General features: G+C 44.2%; 1 protein-coding gene across 4 annotated transcripts in view; it reads right to left on the reverse strand.

The window, feature by feature from the left end:
- Positions 1 to 2,668: 2,668 nt before the first annotated feature.
- Positions 2,669 to 17,163, reverse strand: part of GALNT11 (polypeptide N-acetylgalactosaminyltransferase 11) — a 53,714-nt gene continuing 39,219 nt past the window's right edge. For all 4 annotated transcript variants that reach the window (XM_030008077.1, XM_030008081.1, XM_030008078.2 and 1 more), the window contains exons 10-12: positions 14,800 to 14,904; positions 5,715 to 5,852; positions 2,669 to 3,484 (exon numbers count right to left, since the gene is read on the reverse strand). In XM_030008077.1, coding sequence (XP_029863937.1) covers positions 3,353 to 3,484; positions 5,715 to 5,852; positions 14,800 to 14,904 — 375 coding nt within the window. In that variant the 3' untranslated portion in view covers positions 2,669 to 3,352. The remainder of the gene's footprint in view (positions 3,485 to 5,714; positions 5,853 to 14,799; positions 14,905 to 17,163) is intronic.

The raw sequence follows: 17,163 nt of genomic DNA on the forward strand, positions 1-17,163 counted from the left end.
TTCCTTGGTTTGCTTTGCTTGTGTGCGCGGCTTTTGCTTTACCTGTTAAACTGTCTTTATCTCAACGCAGGAGTTTTAACGCTTCCACCCTCCCCAGTCCCTCCCCTACCCCTGGGCGGGGGTAAGCAAGGGGCTGTGTGGGGTTAAACCCCAACACTGCCGCAGTGGGGCTGCCTGGCCCAGAGACGTTTCTATCGAGACCTCAGTACTGGGTCAAGGCTAAAAAAAAAAGGGCTCCGAGATGGAGCGCAGAGAGGCGGGAACCAGCCAGGCCAAAGCTGTTCCCCGGCGTTACTTACATTGCGCGCTCCGGCTGCTGGAAGACAGAGGACCGGAGTGGTGTCGGCACCGGGGGTGAGCTGGGAGCACAGCTCGTGTGTCAGGGTTAGCGCAGGGCAGCTGCAGAAACACGGGAGAAACGAGCCACGAAGCAAAGCTGCTGTCGGCCACTAACGCCATAGGTCATCGAGACAGAAATATTTGACACAGGCTTAAAAATGAGTCCCAGGTGCGGTTTCTTTACAAAGAATAAATTCTCAGTATGACTCGGCAAACTGAGTGCTGGGGCAGCTTAAATCCCAGGATAGGGCTTTTCCTTCTATGCTTCCTACTGAGCCAAATTCCCAAGGGTCAGCTGTGAGCAGACACTCAAATAGAGGAAGAAAACTGAATTTCCACCTAATCGCAGGCTGCCCATGCAGGGCGTAGCTGAGAACCGTCAACTGATTCAGGACTGGGTGTTCACAGGGAAGATTTATACTCCTCTCTTCTTCAAATTTTGTGTGCGATGACCTGGCTCTGCGGCTGCAGCACTGAACAGCTACGGCTTTGGCCAAAAATTGTTCACTGCAGAAACAACTGACGCCATCCAAAATGCCATCGCCTCCATCTGTTCCTGGAAACCAGCACCAGTCCCTAGGTGCTGGCAGGGGCTGGGCGTGCACAGGCTGAAGCCGCCAGCCCACACATGCAGCGCTGCAAATGTGGGTATCGCCAATTTAAAAAAAAAAAAAAAAAAAAGGGTGCATTATTTATGTAAGAGTGAGGTAGAATATTTATCTTATTTATATTAAGGAACAATCCAGCTGCAACTCAGTGGTCCATCAATTCTACATTCTTGCCTATTATTGCAGGCTTAAATACCACATGTATTGAGCTGTTTTTGACAGCTGCCTCCAAATTTCCTCACTGGGAGCAAAAGGTCAAAAATTCTCTGTGGCAACAGACTCGGACCATAAATAAAGCAAGCTTGTGCATTGCCTGTTTGAGGATTTGTGTGGGTTTTGATTTTTTTATTATTTTTTAAAAAGACAAAGGCCACAGAAAAAAAAAAAAAAGCCAGAGCAAGGCTACTGCACGGCCAATTTGACAGCCAAAACAAATTTCTCAGCCTACAGGAAAGCCCAGCAAACAGCTGAGAGCTTCACACTCGCCCGTGGGAGCAGTCAGGGTTAAGCAGACAGGCGTAAACAAAGCTGTAGCCCACCCTTTCACCCCCAACAAGGACCGGAATTAATTCCACGCACAACAGCCACCCAGGTGTCCCCCCGAGGAAGCGGGGGTACTGGCGTAAGGACAGGCAGCACGAACCCGCTCCGGAGCTGTGGGCACACTGCGACAGCTGGTTTTACGCCACCCCTGCTGCCGCTGAAAGGGTTCAGCGGGAGGCCGCTGTGAGCTGACGCCCCAAAGGCCGGCAGCCCCCCGCTGCCCTGCAACAGCCATTTGGGAGCCGGTTTCGAGACTCTGGGTGCCCTACGAGGGCCGCCTGACCCAGCGAGGCGCGCAGCACGGGCCTCGGCTGACCTACAGCTGCTGAAGGGGGCTGGGGTTGTTTTTAGAGATTTCTCTTGCTAGGAAGGAACTTGGCTGGTGTCTAACGTTTATTCCCATTGTAATGCTTTATCTGGAAGAACTTCCACTTCAGCCTATTGTTCTGGTTTACAATTAAACCCCGCTCACCTCGTTCCTCCCTGCCTGTGACTCACTGCTTCCATAACTGACGAAGGAGGCAAGAAGCTGCGCAGCGGCAAGGGACCGCTCTTACCTGCTCGTGTTCTTCCTCTTGCTTTTCTCCTCCCAGGGTGACTGCCCTGGCAGACGACAGTCTGTCACAAGTGAATCTCTCCTCTCTGCAGGAAGACGTGGGTCTATAATTGCTCCAGCATTATCACTATTTGCCTCACGCTGCCCAAAATGTCAGTAACTGGATGCAGTTGGAAAATGTTTCTGCTGCCCCAGTGAAAGGGCAAGGCTGTCCTGGCGCTGCCGACGTTGGAACTGCGTGCTTCCCAGGGAAGGCAAGTCGCTGCAGCGTGATAAACAAGGACAACGTTGCTACGGAAAAATACGCTGGGTAAGAACAGCTTTTCTCTTCTGCAGCAGCTTCCACGCACTGAAGCGGCATCTGGGGGTGAAGCAGGAAGTCAAAGAAAGGTAAATAGTGAAACAAATGAACTTGGGAAGGGAAACGGAGAAGTGGAGGGGAAAAAAAAACAAACAGAAATTATCTGTCAAACCTTCCAAGATGTGAGAGAGGGAGAAAGAGCCAGCTGTGAAGAAAAGAGTGAAAACAAGGGAAGACCCAAGTTGTGTGAACACTAGTTTGCATCAGTCTCTAAGTTGGTGCTTTCTGGTCCAACAGCTACAAAGAGTAAGGCCATACCAATTAATAAAAAAATGATACTTTATTTTAAATGCAGCTACTGTCATGAATCATCAAAATAGACTTTGTAATAGTTACTTTGTTTTAAATATGAGGTGACGAATGACCGCTAAGAATTTATACTACATGAAACGTCCTAAAATTGTAAATTAAAAGAACTAAATTTAAATATTACAAATGACAATTTTCAGAAGATAAAAGGGAATAGAAGTATTTTCCAGAAAAAGTAAAATAATTTGGCCAGTAAAACCATACTAAAAATGTAAATTAATGAGATACTGCACATGAAATACTTGAAGAGGACTCCTTTCTGTCATTGTCATTTAAAAGATCCACAAAGCTAAAATCTCACAATTTAAATTACATTGCTCTAATAATTTCTCTTACTTAAAACCAGTTCAATAATCCAGGATAATCCAAGGAACCGCTGATAAATTGCACTTCTACGTGTTGCTCTGCAGTGGGGCTGCTGCTATTACTGTTATATCTGACCAGAGACCGGTGACCACCTGGACCTTCTCACGGACACAGCTCTTCATAGCAGAGTATTTCTAAAGGGTCCTTGCAATGGTTGGGCCGGGTGTAGCAGCTAAGGGCTCCTCGCAAAGCCCTCCAGAATGACTTAAAATCATGGCTGAAGGGGAATCGAGTCTTGGCTTAACGCTTCTCAGCCGCATCCTCGCTGTCTCAGCTCTCAAAATGCCACTGCTGAGGAAGGGACCCATCGCAGATGGCCATGGTCACGTACCCCTTGTGGCTAAGCGGATCTACCACCTTCATGCACTGCCCCACGGAGACCTGGTAGAGGCGGTTGTTTTTCTAGAGGAGACAGAAAGACAGATGGGATTTATTTATTAAAAATTCTGTTCTACTCCACTGTCAAACTGAAGCCAAAACCAATGCTTAAGGGGAGAGGATGCTCCTTCCTGACAGATAAGCCTTTCAGCAGCCTCCCTGACACACCAGACCCACAGCAGCACCATTTAAAAGCCAGAGCACAGCACACCCCGTAACCACGTTCAGACCTTGAAACGAAGGCTCTCACATCCTTACAGCGACCCAGTTTGGATTTTGTTTATACCACAGTCTCGTAATGAGTGGGAGGGATGATCAAAACCGTTCCCCAGCACTCAGCAAAGAGGGAGACCACAAGGCTACAGTGCGGCACAGCCAGGTCCCTGCTCTGCAGCCAGCCAAGCCGTAGCAATGCCACTGCCCGCAGCACCCGCATCCCAGTAACCAGGGCAAGGCCAGACCCTAGTCAAGTGTGAGAAGGAAACAGATCCTTCTCTTTCCTTTTTCCCCCAGAGGACCCTATCATCTCCCCCCACTAACAGATTGTTGCAGCTGCTTTGGGCACTTTGAGGGCCCCTCTTCTATCTGGAAAAGGCTCTCTGCACAACCCCAGCAGCTCCCGTGGGCAGCAACCTCCTGCTCTCCTGCATAGAGGGAGCAGATAGGTGAGAACAGCCGCACTGGGCTCTCTGTCACTGCTTATGGACGTAAGCAGATCTCCAGTGAAGTGGAAGAACATGGCAAGAATACACAACACTCCTCCAGAATAAGCCCCCCCACTCTGAGTCTTGTACTGTAACCAACAGTGCACAGTTGGCCCTTCTCTGTACCAGTGACTCACACACCTATTTCCCCTTGCTCCCATGAGTCTTCACTTATCTAGAGAGTCCCAGCCTGCTCACATATTCCTCATGTGAAAGGTGCCCCATGCCTTTGATTTGCCCTGCCACCCATCTCTGAACCTTCTCCAGCCCTAATTTAATTTAGCCTTTCTGAGAGGAGGCGACCAGCATGTGCAGTACAGGCAAACTACAATGGTGCGATGACATTTTTCTGTTTTGGTTCCTATTCCTTCCCTAATCAATCCTAATATTTGATTCACTTTGTTGTTGATCATTACCGAGCACCAATCTGACACTGTTAGAGATCCACCTCCCACACCCTCAGTGAAAATGGCCAGCTCAAAGCCCACATTTCACACACGAAGCCCAGATTCTCCACCACCACCACAGGCATCACCTAACAGTTACGTGCATTGAATTTCAATGGCCATTCTCTCGGTCTCATAAAATCTTTGTCCGCTAGCTCAAGCTGAAGAACCCTGAATAATCTCTTATCAGCAGCAGAATTTTTAAGTTCTCAACTCCCAGTACCATTTGTGGCTGTGGCACTGCTGGTGCAAGCATCAGACACACACAGCGCTGGGCTCACGCAGTATCTGCCTCTGTATCTCCAAACCATCCTGGACTGCAACAGCCTTCCTTATTTGACTCCACTTAGGAACTCGTGCTGCCAACGAGCAGGATGGTATGAACCCAAGACAGTTCTGTCCTGGAAGGGCAACAGGCAGTTCTGGCACTGCCCTCCTCTTTGTTAGACGATGTTTGTACTACAGACTCACTGCTATGCTGAGGGCATGTGAGGGAGCAGCCTCTGAGTTAATACCCAGGAGCCAAAACTCACGTATGCAGCACTGGCTCAGTTTTGTGAAATCAGCCACTCGAGACTATAAGCGATTAAACTAACGCGATCCAATTATAGGGCAGACACGACAGCAAAAAACTCCTCTGTTGAACCTCAGCTCTGCCCTGTGCATCTTCAAGCACTAAGCAGAAATCACCACATGGACTGCTCCCTCCTCCCAGTCCTGCAAACACAACACAACAAAGAGCTGCGGGGTGGATTTTGTTCTCTCTGGCATATGCTCGTGAGCCACAAGTGCTGCGGGTGGCTGTGACAAGCAGAACAAAGGCTAAACAGGGCTGCAGAAACCTTCCTGTGTTGCAAAGGAAAGGGCCTGCATGTTCCAGAGCTCAACAAAAGTTTTATTCAGGCTGAAATGCAGCCACCAAAGCCCATATAACTTTTGTACAGGCTGCCTAGAATGTGGGCTGGGCCTAGTCCAGTACAATTGACTTGGTACATCTGAAGTTTGGTCATAATTAAACTCAACCCTGATGTCCTGCTAGTGCTATTGTCACTTATTGAGACGTTAATTACAAGCAACATGCTATAGGCCAGACACTCCACTTACCCCGAACGTCCACTGCTGTGAGCCGCCGGACCCATGGCATTTCATGAGACGAGGTGGATCGGACGAGCGAGTTTCCGAAACATCCAAGCAAAGGAGATTATTTAAAATCAGCTCATGATCTTCATTGTAAATCCAGACCTGAAAGAGAAGATAAAAAGACATTTATCCCAATGTTTCAGGGCAGGTGCCTTGCATCTTTTGTTCAGCTACAGAGAAGGTGCTTTAGCATCTGGGTGTCATGAGACATGCCTTGCAATGCCCACTGCCTCTTTGCTGCCTTTTTTCCAGCAACTGAAATGCAGCTGAGGTGCTCTATTGGCTTCCCAACATCACACAGCATTACCCCATGCAGAGGCACTAAAAGGACCGCTTGTGATTCTGCTCTGTAACTAGCGTTTTTAAAATTAAGCAGCCCCCATATGTTCCTCCTGTCCAGGCAGCTAGACAAGATAACGTGACAGGCAAACAGTAGATCTCCAAGCAGCTGACCAGCCGCTCTCTCAGCAAAGTCATTAAATCTCCTTATCCAAAGATGATCCTTCAGTCGTGAAGGAGGGGCTGGTGGATTGCCTCAGCTCCACGTACGGAGCCAGTATGGGGGGCAGAGGTGGATGCTGGGTGACAGCAGCTGTGGGGACTGGTGACTTTTTTAAAAGGTGACTTTTTTAAAAAGAGCTGTGGGGAAGTAGCTTGGCAGGCACGCAAGGCCAAAAGGTATCTCCAATCTTCTCTGAAACCGCTGCATTTGTCTATAAACACATAGGAATTTATTTAACATAGTGCTCTGGGGTCAGCTTGTAGATGCTGAATGATGAGAAACCAAAACCAGCTGTGCAAATTCTGGTGCTGGGTAGCCCACATTAGTCTCCACACTGGTCCCTGGGTCTTACTCCTTGCAGCGGGTGGCCTGGTGCTCAGAGATCTTTACTCAAGCAGATGATCACCAGCATCCAGGTGCTATCAAAACTTTCCATACTGCTCTCCAGGGAGTGAGAAAAATTGCTGCTTTACCATTCCCATGCTGAAACTACATGCTCCATAACTGACAGGTTTATGGCCTTCTCTGCTCCCCAGCCAAACTGCTTTTGCTAGCTGTGCCGTGCTTACAGGGAGACCACCCCTCTCCGTTTCACACCCACTTTGTATTAGCTGAACCAACACGAAAACGTCTCGATCTGGACCTCAAGAACCTACACAATATCCTAGCAGCTCACATAGCGGTGGGAACTGAATTCAGCTCCTCTCTGGGGCCCACCTGTATAAAGCAAGAATGCATTGGTTCACATTCGCAGCTTCAGCTGCATTTGGTTCCTGAATATACATGACATTAGAGGAGTTTCTCTGTGATCACACTGAAAACCACCATCACCTCTAACAAGAAGCAAGGATACACTCAAGCTGTCAGTTTGTCCTCTCCTATATGCTACTTTAGCAGAAGCAGGTATTTTTATTGTTGGCATAAAAAAGTGTCAGGCACCTTCAGTTGCTGCAGTTCATGCCCATACCCTGCTGGCTCCCACTGGGCTGCCTAAACCTTGCTTCAGAGCAGGGCATGTCTGGCACAGCTGAAGGTTCCAGGAAGCTGGACCATCAGACTGGTCTAACTGCAGGAGCTGCTGGTCCTCCCTCCCTCCTTCAGTGCCTTCAGGCCTGCAAAGACTTGGGCCAAGATGAGTTAGGTGGAAGACCTGGAGCTCTCATAACGAACAGGAGACTCTATGCAAGAAAGCAAAGAAATGAAGGAACTTTGGTGTGTGCAACTCAAAATATCCTGGGTTACGTAGGGGTAGGGAAAAGGAGAAGAAAGTATATGAAAACTGTAACTGCAGTGCAGGGAAGATACTGAGACCATCTGGCTAAACACCAAACTACCGCTATTCTGAATGCGCCGCGGGGCCCCTGCAGTCACACACCTGGACAGCATCTCCCAACCTCTCGGGATGCTGAGCAGGCGACAGCATAGCTGGCCAGGTCTCTTGCCCTACTGCCATTCCCAGACCTGACACCAGGCTGCTTATCCACCTCACTTGCCAGCATCAATCCCCTTCCCCCTGACTTCTGACCCTGTGAATGAGAGGGAATTGAGCCCCTCGTAACCGTACCAGAAGTACCTGTACCTACAGGCACACTGAGTTCTTCTGGTGCACTCTTCTTCCAGCCACCTTTTGATTTCACACAGCTCAGTGCTACAGTAACCATGTCTGCTCTGTGGGGTTTTTGGTTTTCTTTTTTTTTTTTTTTTTTTCTCCACTAAGTCTGCATGAGTTTCACACTTAAGAGTACAGAATATCAAATTCCAGGCAGAAAAGTCAGGCAAATAGAACAAATTCTGGTGGTTGTTTGGTTTGTTTTTTTTTTTTTTTCTGATGAAACTAAAAACAGCCTTCTGGAGGGAGCTGTGATTCAGGACACTGCCTCAGTTGGACAGCATGATTGAAAAGCATACAGCTCATTCATTATCACAGTGACTATTATAATACAGTGAAGGCCTCCTTTGAGGAAGTGCAGGTATTATATTAAAATTTGCCCTAACCTCAGGCATTCTCTGCCTTCTAACATACTTTTTCTGTTTAAAACCTGTCATGAGAAAGAAAGCATGGCAAGATTAAAGAGGAGAGAATGGAGAAATAGCAGGACTTGCCAGAAGAGTATTATTATTAAAAGAAGAAGAATGATGGAGCCAAATGCAAACAACAGATGAAACTGGCAAGAATTGAGAGAGAAGACTGCAGTGACACAGGGAGCAGACCTTTAATCAAAAGCTGAGTAATGGCAAAGAACACAAAACAGCAGTTAAATCCAGTGTGATACTTCTCGAGAAAGGCTTATACAAGATGGCCAAAATTAATTTCAAACTAATTTTGTGTTTGGTATAGAAAACAAAGGAAAGAGGAAAAAAGGCCCAAATTTGGGACACATTATGGTTCCAAATTCAAATTAGAGCATCAGTATGAACTTACAGATTATTAACAGATTCAAGCACAAGGAAAGCAAAGCCACCCCATGAGGGGGGGGGGTTACATAACTGCAAGCCTTTGCATACTCCAAAATTTATTAACTACTTTGCTCCTGAAGACTGGAAGGACGATGTTTAGCTCTTGTTATTACAGGCTGTCAGGAGCAACAGCCCAGTATAGGAAGGAAAAATCTCCTGGCAGCCAGCACACTATTCAAAAGTCTATCATTAATAAGGTGCCTGCCTAGGATTTATACCTCAGTTCCAAGTGATGCTTTGTTTTATCCTCCTACATATTTTCTACAGAAAATGCCATTTTAAAAATTTATTTTATTAAAAAAAAAAAAAAGGTAACAGACAAGGTGCAGGGTATTTTCATCCTGCATCTACCTCCTAACATCTAGGACAGCATCACTGTCAGATTTCAGTTTCTAAAAATGGAATTGTGCCCAGATCCCACCACATAGGAAAGCACCACCTTTAACTGCTGTCCCCCACAGACACATGCTAACAACTAATCTGCTCCACAGATCTAAGGAAAATCACTGAGCATTTTCACTGGGTCAAAAACACTGGCATGCAATTAGAATATAATGAATTACTTCTGCTTTTAAATAAAACCTAAATGGCAGATGTTATGGAAGAACTTCTGTCCATAGTGAAATTGATCAGGTTTGGGGTTAAATAAATGATTTAATTTGTTGAATGCTGTAGGATTGGCCTCTTTATAGCAGCTCTTTTTTCCCTGCCTCTCAACACAGGCAACAGGATAAGAGGGAAGGTGCAAGGAACCCCTCAGACTTGGAGTGCAGGGGCCCATTCAGCTGCTGACTGACCCTTCTGAGGTCTTAGATGTCCCCAGAACACCTTGAGATCTTCCCTCAAGCAAAGCATTTCAGATTTGGTATTGCTCAGATGTCTGCCCAAGTCTCCTGCCCACCAGTCAATGCCTTCACCTTTGGGTACAGGGGCACAGAAGTCCTGCTCATGCTTCGTCACCCAGACTGCAGTAGCTGGTTCAACTTTCCCATAGTTGAAATGGGACCCACAGATCTGGGGTAAGCATTCTCACCGCTACAGCAAAGCCGGCATGTGTATCCTTCTGGTCACCTACAGACAGATGTATAGCAAGTGCTAGAGTAGGTCTTGTGGGCAAAATAAATGGGAAGAAGTCCAAAGTATGAACTCTGTTAGTATCAACCTTTTTTTATGCAGGTGCAGCTTAGGAAGGACTGGATTTTGGATTTAGTCCCCTCAAAAAGTAGTTCAGACTATTTACAGATTTAAGACTGAGGCTTCCTAGGGCTTCTAGTACCTCTAGGATTTTACTTCACCCCCATATAACACAAACAAATCACCCAGCCTTCTCCTTGATTGATTGCTAAGACAACTTCATTAATCTCATTTACATGCAGATAGGCAAGTAGAAACAGGGCTTCTTCTCATACACAGCCTAACGAGCAGTTTCAGTGATGACTACAGTTTAACTCCTTGCAAGGACAGCAGTGTGACAGTGCTGAAGACTGGAGAGTGGAGCTTTTTTGCTCTCTCATTTTACTAATACTTGGATTTCCTGACTGGTTTCAGGTTGCCACTGTTGGTAAAGAAGGCACACTCTTCACTCCTCCATAAACACTATATCGCACTGATATCCCTCTGGGATTATTTTTTACCATAATAAAGAGATACAGGGCTGTGTTACTGCACTTTTTTTTTGTGAAAGATGAAATTATTCCTACAGTAATATTAGTTAATGTAAACAGATAACAGCTAGCTGAACTACTTCAGAGGAAATGCAAGTGAGGAAAGGGCTCAAATGGTGCCTCATCATCTAGAAGAATGGCCCATACTATCATTTCCTTTTGAAACATGGAGTTAACTGTAGAAGATTTTGAGTCTAGTGTCAATATAGACAACAAAACCTATCACCTGACCTAAGGAAAAACAATAAATCAAAGAATCTGTCATAGATAGAAAATAGAAGCTCACTGTTCCTAGGGAATAAATATTTCAAAATGATGTCAAATAAACCAGGAAGCATCAGCCTACACTTTGGCTTTCAGAGTGCAGTGGAGTGTAGCAAAAGGCATGGCTGGCCAACTGGCAAAGCTTTGTGAATATACACTCTTTATTTGGTCTGCAAATTGCATTAGCACTAGAGGAATGCATTGAAAAATTTCAGTAAATACAAGACAGTAACTACTACAGAAACAGCCCTTTGTGTGAAAGAAAATCCCTGCCATGAACCGTGCCGACAGGAGAAGCATTCCACTACTTTCATCAGTTAAAATCTGTTGCTTAGGTTGGCATTACTGTATTATTCTGTCAGACAGTTTTTAAAAAACAAATTCAGCTTAAGAGCACAAAAAGTGGCCTCAGCACTAAAGAAGAGATGTGCCTAGCAATTTGCAACACCACAGCTATTTGCATATACTTCAGCTCGTATTATTATAGATAACAATGACATCACAGCACCAAATTACTTGTGAAAAATCATCAGGAACAGCAAAGTTTGGTGGTCTATAATCATTACTTTAAGCTACTGCTACCCTGAAAGCCCAACGTCCTCCTGAATGTCATTCCAAAGCAGATACATGCTTTCTGTTTCACAGTTCAGTGTGTTGCTGATGTTTTATGACAACTGTTAGAGGGATCAAAGAATTGTGTTCCTTGAATAGTTCATGGAAAAGCAGCAAGCAGACTGAACTTGCACATCTTCACACTCACTCTAGACATGTGTTGTATAAGAAAAGCAAACTAACAGCCATGATCCAGAGGTTTAAGGAGAAAGATCTTACAGAAGAACTGCACATGTGAGCACATCCTTCTAGACTCTGACTCTTGAACAGTTTATAAATGTAAGAATACATGCTTTACAAAGTGCTACAAGAGTGTTAACAGAGCTTTTCTGAAATTCCCCGCTCACATGGGTTATCTTTTAAAGGCCCAGAGCACAGATGCACATGCTTAGACACCTTAGCACCATCCACAGCTGGAATGGCAACAGCCACATTTTGAAATCTTGATATATTGCTAAGTAAGAGAAAAGTTAAATTATTGAAATGAAGTAAACACACAGAGGAGAGGTTATGACAACACAGAAAGTAAACCTTAAGAATCAACCTAGCGTATTTGAAAACAAACAGTAGAAAAAAATCTGCATAATTCAGTGGACTTTAAGAGGAGATTTTCTGGAAAAGGAACTTGGCTTTAAGCATTTAGGTCAGGAAGAAGGCAAGCATGCAATAGCCACATGATAAACCCAATATTCTTTTAGCTCTTAGATCACAAACACTCCCACTAGTTAGTCCTTGTTGGCCATTGTGCTTCACTCCAAAACCTTCCTTTTTAGTGTTTTGGTTCTTCTCTTCCAAGTTTGTCAGTAACTGCTTCTACTCCTCCTCCTTTACAGCAGTATCTAGCCCAAAACCTGCTTCAGCCTCCTTCTCCCCTAATCACTATCTGATTAACCTTGGCATAATGGTTTTGGGTAGAATCTACACCACAGTTTCTTACTTCCACTTTTCAGACATCTCCAGTCTTTCATGATGATCTTTCAATGCACTTAAGTATTTTCTATCCTCCTTCAACACTGAAGATTTTGTGGTATGCACTACCTTGTGCATTCTCAGTTTTGTTTCCAGAAAGAGGTCAGACACACTACTGAATTTCAGGAGAGTGTTTACTTTGGCAATCTTTGCAGTTCCTTCACATGGCCACTCTTCAACTACAAAATTTCTCATTCTGTATGAGTCTTCTGTTTTCAAAATTCACAATCAGGTCTTCTGCTTCTTCTGTTACTTCAGACCTCTCTTCACTGACCTTCGTTCTATAAGATCCTGTCACCTCTTCTACTTGTGCTATTTCTAACTACAAAATTTTCATCACTTATTCCTAAATTTATGTTCAATCCCCAGTATTATCCCAGACTGAGCATTTCTGTTCCAGTTAATGAAACGTCCTAGTTTTCATTATGACATTTGAGACACACAAATTTTTAAAATATTTTCTAGATGTGCAGATTGTCATCTTCCAGAGTAACTGTCTGCACCGTATATATTAAGCAACACACCCTTAACTTGCTGCCAGTGGGCATATCCAGGGGACAGGATAGCTGGGTACCTGCCTTTCACCAGACCCAACACAGGCTTTCTTATTAGGCCAAAGGCATAAAACAGATGGTTCTAGAGCAAAAATCAGCTGAAAATGCCAGTGGGTTGAGTGTTACCAGGAACAACAGTCAAAAGCTTCCAATACTCAGGAAGTTTCTTGCTATTTTTAGAAGCAGAAACTGTTAAATGTCATCTTTCTCTAAATTGTTCTCATGTATCTATAGCTAGATTGTTCAAGAAGATATGAAAGCTGGCTGAATGCACTCTTGGGATTTATTAGAACAAAATAAGTCTAATGGCAGAAAACCACAGCATTGGTTAACATACTTGGTTGGAGAACAAAATCACTGTGAAAGAAGATAGCACAGCCACTTTTTTATGAGAACTAATTGCTTAATTTACCACTAGTAAACTAGATTCATGAGAAAAGAAGCCAAAGATCAACAATCAGAGCACTAAATTTGTCTTTCTCAGCACCCAAAGGCTAACTGAAGTTTCTGTCTCCAGGACAAAAATCAGAAAAAGGTTTTGATAAGGAAAAACAACAGACTTCCTCCTCCAGCCATGTGGCAGTTCACTATTAAAAATATTGCAGGAAGGAGAAGGGAAACAGTAACTGTGAGGACCCATCTGTTCTTACTGTGGACATCATCCACAGGCAGTCATTTTGGCTTTCTCACTCAGACTGAAAGGCTCAGAAAGCAGCGTAGCACCTTTGGCACTGTAAATGTATAATTACTGGTGCCAATCAGCTACTGTTACATTTACACAGTCTTTACAAGACTTGCTGACTTTGTTACAGCCAATGGAGGAAATCACATAGTAAAACCTTGATTCCCATTCCAGCTTAAATTCATCCACCTTTAACACAGGGACCTACAATTTGGTCACAGTGATGATTACTCAGTACTCCAGAGGCAAAGTGCAGGGATGCGTTGCTTGGTCCTAAGTGGCAACTAGACACCGTGTGTCTAGAGCCAACCACACTTACCCAGACACTGGCTAACACCCCTCACACTGCCTCTGTCACATTCAACTGGTGAGGTCACAGGTAGGAGGCAAAAAGTCCCGTTAGTTGACAAAGCACACAACTTTTTGTTTGGGACTATCACAAATCATCCTGCTTCTACTGCTGCAGTTTCCATATCCTGAAAACTACTGCCCATTTCATAAATTATCAAGTTAGTCTAGCATAAACCACCTTTGGTAAAGCTACACTGCGTTACATCCCATGCTCCATTTATTTTACATCTTTGATTACTTTTCTCTTCAGATGCAATCTAGTTTTTAGACTTGGGTCCCACGGGCTCCTAAATCATAATGTTCTCAATGTAGTTCTTAGCTAGGTAAAAGTCTTTATGACATTAGGTGAAGATCTCTCTGCCCTGGAGATTGTTTATCCATGTCCCGAATTTCTGTTGCCTGAAAGAATAGAAGTGGAATAGCAAAGGCTTCATGTAGTATTATAAAAACCTCTCATTAGATTTCACATCCATCCCCAATTAATTCCCAGATCAGCAAATCACCTGTAGCCAAAGAATTTTCTAAATTCCTTAGAATTCCTTCTATTTAGCAATAACAACAAATCATTCATTCACCCCAAACTACAACCTCTCCAGCAGCAGAGGACTAGTTGTACAGTACACAAAGAACAGCAGGCCAGGAAAAGGCTGCCTTAAATCCCAGTACGAGGAATTGACTGAAAGAGCTTCTACAAATTCTGAAGTGTTAATCAGTGGATTATGAGCCCACTGGGAGCCACTTAAGGATAGACTTCAGCCACATACAAAGATTCTTGCCATAAAGATAGGAGAATATAATATCCAATACTCAGCATTAGTAAGGTACAGAGCAGTAAGTTCCACGATCTCCTCAGCCAGCCTTGCAGTTTGAATGATACTCTGAAATCAGTCTGCTTGCTGGTGAGATGTTATACTAGGACGTTTTGCCAGCAGGAAAACATATCAGCAATTTGTAAGATGTGAATCACTAGTCAATATACTTAGGAATATCATACCTGGTTTTGATCGTTGTAGTCACATTCCCGAACCACAACCAGGCCTCCTTTCTGACTTGGGTGGCCTTGGGCAACCAGGCATTTGTTGGTTTGAAGGTGATACAACTAGGAAAGGAAAACAGTTTGATGGACAGAATAAACAACAAACATTACATACCAAAGGGAACATAGGGTAATGCTTTAGAAGCCCTAGAACTCAGTGTGCTCACAAAAAAAAACCCCTTCCCTTTTAAAATACCATTTTGTTTTTCAGATAATTTGGAGAAAAGACAGCATTAAATGGTTCCATTTTGCTTCCTAATTACATCAAGATTTCCCTCTTTATGGTACAAGTGCAGTACACAACAACCTGGCTCAGCACATGCTGGCCATACTCGACTGTCAAGTTGCTTTCTCCTCTTCACTCTCCATGGAAGTCTCAGGTCCCAGATACTCACTAGCTCAGGAATATCAACTATACTGTATAAACCACATTTTGCTACAGTTTAGCTTAAACGTATGTCTCCTCCTACAGCCTCTCTTCACAAAGCAGGACAGCCTCTTTGAGAAAGGAGAAGGAATTACTTAAATACAAACAACTTTAGAGACTTAATGTTGTTTGCAAATTGAATTTCAAGAGCATTTAGGTAACTGAAGCGCCATAGTTATCAGCTATATTATTTTAATGACAGATCAGGGAAGAAGAGAAAATTTTACAAACACCCAAATGCTCATTCCAGTTCAAATGCACTACCTAGTTTGATTTGGAATAATGTTGTATCAGAGGACCAGATTCAGGTCAGGAGACTGTCCTGTGATGCAAAACTGGAAGCATCTACCATCAAAGCAAACAAGGAGGTCCTCAGCAAGTTAGCAATCTCTCTCCTGGTTTGGGCAACGATGCCTACCCTGGAAGTCACTCAAGAGCTCTTCTGCAGAGTCTGAAGATTAGGTTGTCCTATTCCAACAGTCAAGAATCATTAAGATCTTTATGTATCCCCACAGAGTTACTCAGCAAGACAAAACACCTCTATTCTGGCTTTAAATTATGCACATGCCCTGAACTAACTGGTGGCCAGCAGAAGACTTCTTTTCAGCCTGATTATTTTTCTTCCCGTGATGCAGTGGGGATCAGGCTATTCAGGCAACAATCACTGCCTGAACGAACTGCACTGCGTACAGCCAAGGGTACAAAGGAGAAAGGCAATTATTCTAGCTATGTCCACAACTCTGCCATTTCCTTCCTCACAGCAAAGGGCCCCGCTCTCTACCAAGTGCATGGGAGTGCATTTGACAGTCACTGGGTGTGTGCATGCGTGGGAGATGGCAGGGCCCCAGATCTGGCATCCACATTAAAAGTAATTATTTCCAATCTGGAGCTGAATGTAGAGGAAAAAAGAATTTGCTGTCCTGAACTCAAGGCCAGGCTGATTAATTAGCTAGCTGCATTTTATTATGAAGACTTACATAGCTGTCTGGGCATTTGTATTGATTCAACAGATTTTTAAGAAACCAAAAGACACTTCCAGCAATAAAAAGAACGAACTGCTCCATCACAAGATAGCAAAAGTTAGAGAGTGCAAATACCAAATAATATTCTTCACTAAACACCATTTCTGGAAATAGCTGTCCCAAGGCACATCAACAGCCTCCTCAAGTGCACCATGTTTCTCCTGTTCCCTACACACATCTGAAACAAATTACACATAACCTTCTAAGTAATATTTCCTCACACCCCAGAGACTTCTAGGAGAGATCTCATTTTCATCATTCTTCACTCAACAGAAGGCTTTCAAACCATACAGCTACATGAGTTTTATATGATTTTTGTCCTTGTTTTTATTGGCCATGATGATCAGCATTTGATAACACTGTTAAGAACTGTCACAATTTGTGATCATTACAGTTCTTCCCAGCTGTCAAACCAGCACTTATCTCTGGCCCAATTAGTTTTTGAGAATAAGATGGGATTTGGAGTGATTCATCCCGAATCCTAAAGAGTCTGGCACATAGTGGTGACACTGGCTGATCGTGCTGTTCCTTGTAGGCATCTGGAAATAGTTTATACGATCATCAGAGCCAAAGCTGACTCTCTCACACAATGCTGGGTATAATTCTTGAACCCCAGAGAACGAAGCCAAGGAGCTGCATTTTTCCATGTCTTGTCTCTCCCTTCTTAAAGGGTGCACAAAGTTTTTCTCCAAATTAAGGCAGGGGAAATTATTGCCAGGAAGATTTCCCCTTAAGTGTTGTTGAAGGATTCAGATCCCTCAAGTAGCCTCCCCCACATCAGCAATTCCTTAGTTAAACTTCTGTCTGAATGAAAGCAGAGAGCTATTAAATTTAAATGGGGGAAAAAGAAAACAAACAGGGTCTGACTAGGGG

The sequence above is a fragment of the Aquila chrysaetos genome, chromosome 3 (genome assembly GCF_900496995.4).
Source record: "Aquila chrysaetos chrysaetos chromosome 3, bAquChr1.4, whole genome shotgun sequence".
Lineage (NCBI taxonomy): Eukaryota > Metazoa > Chordata > Aves > Accipitriformes > Accipitridae > Aquila > Aquila chrysaetos.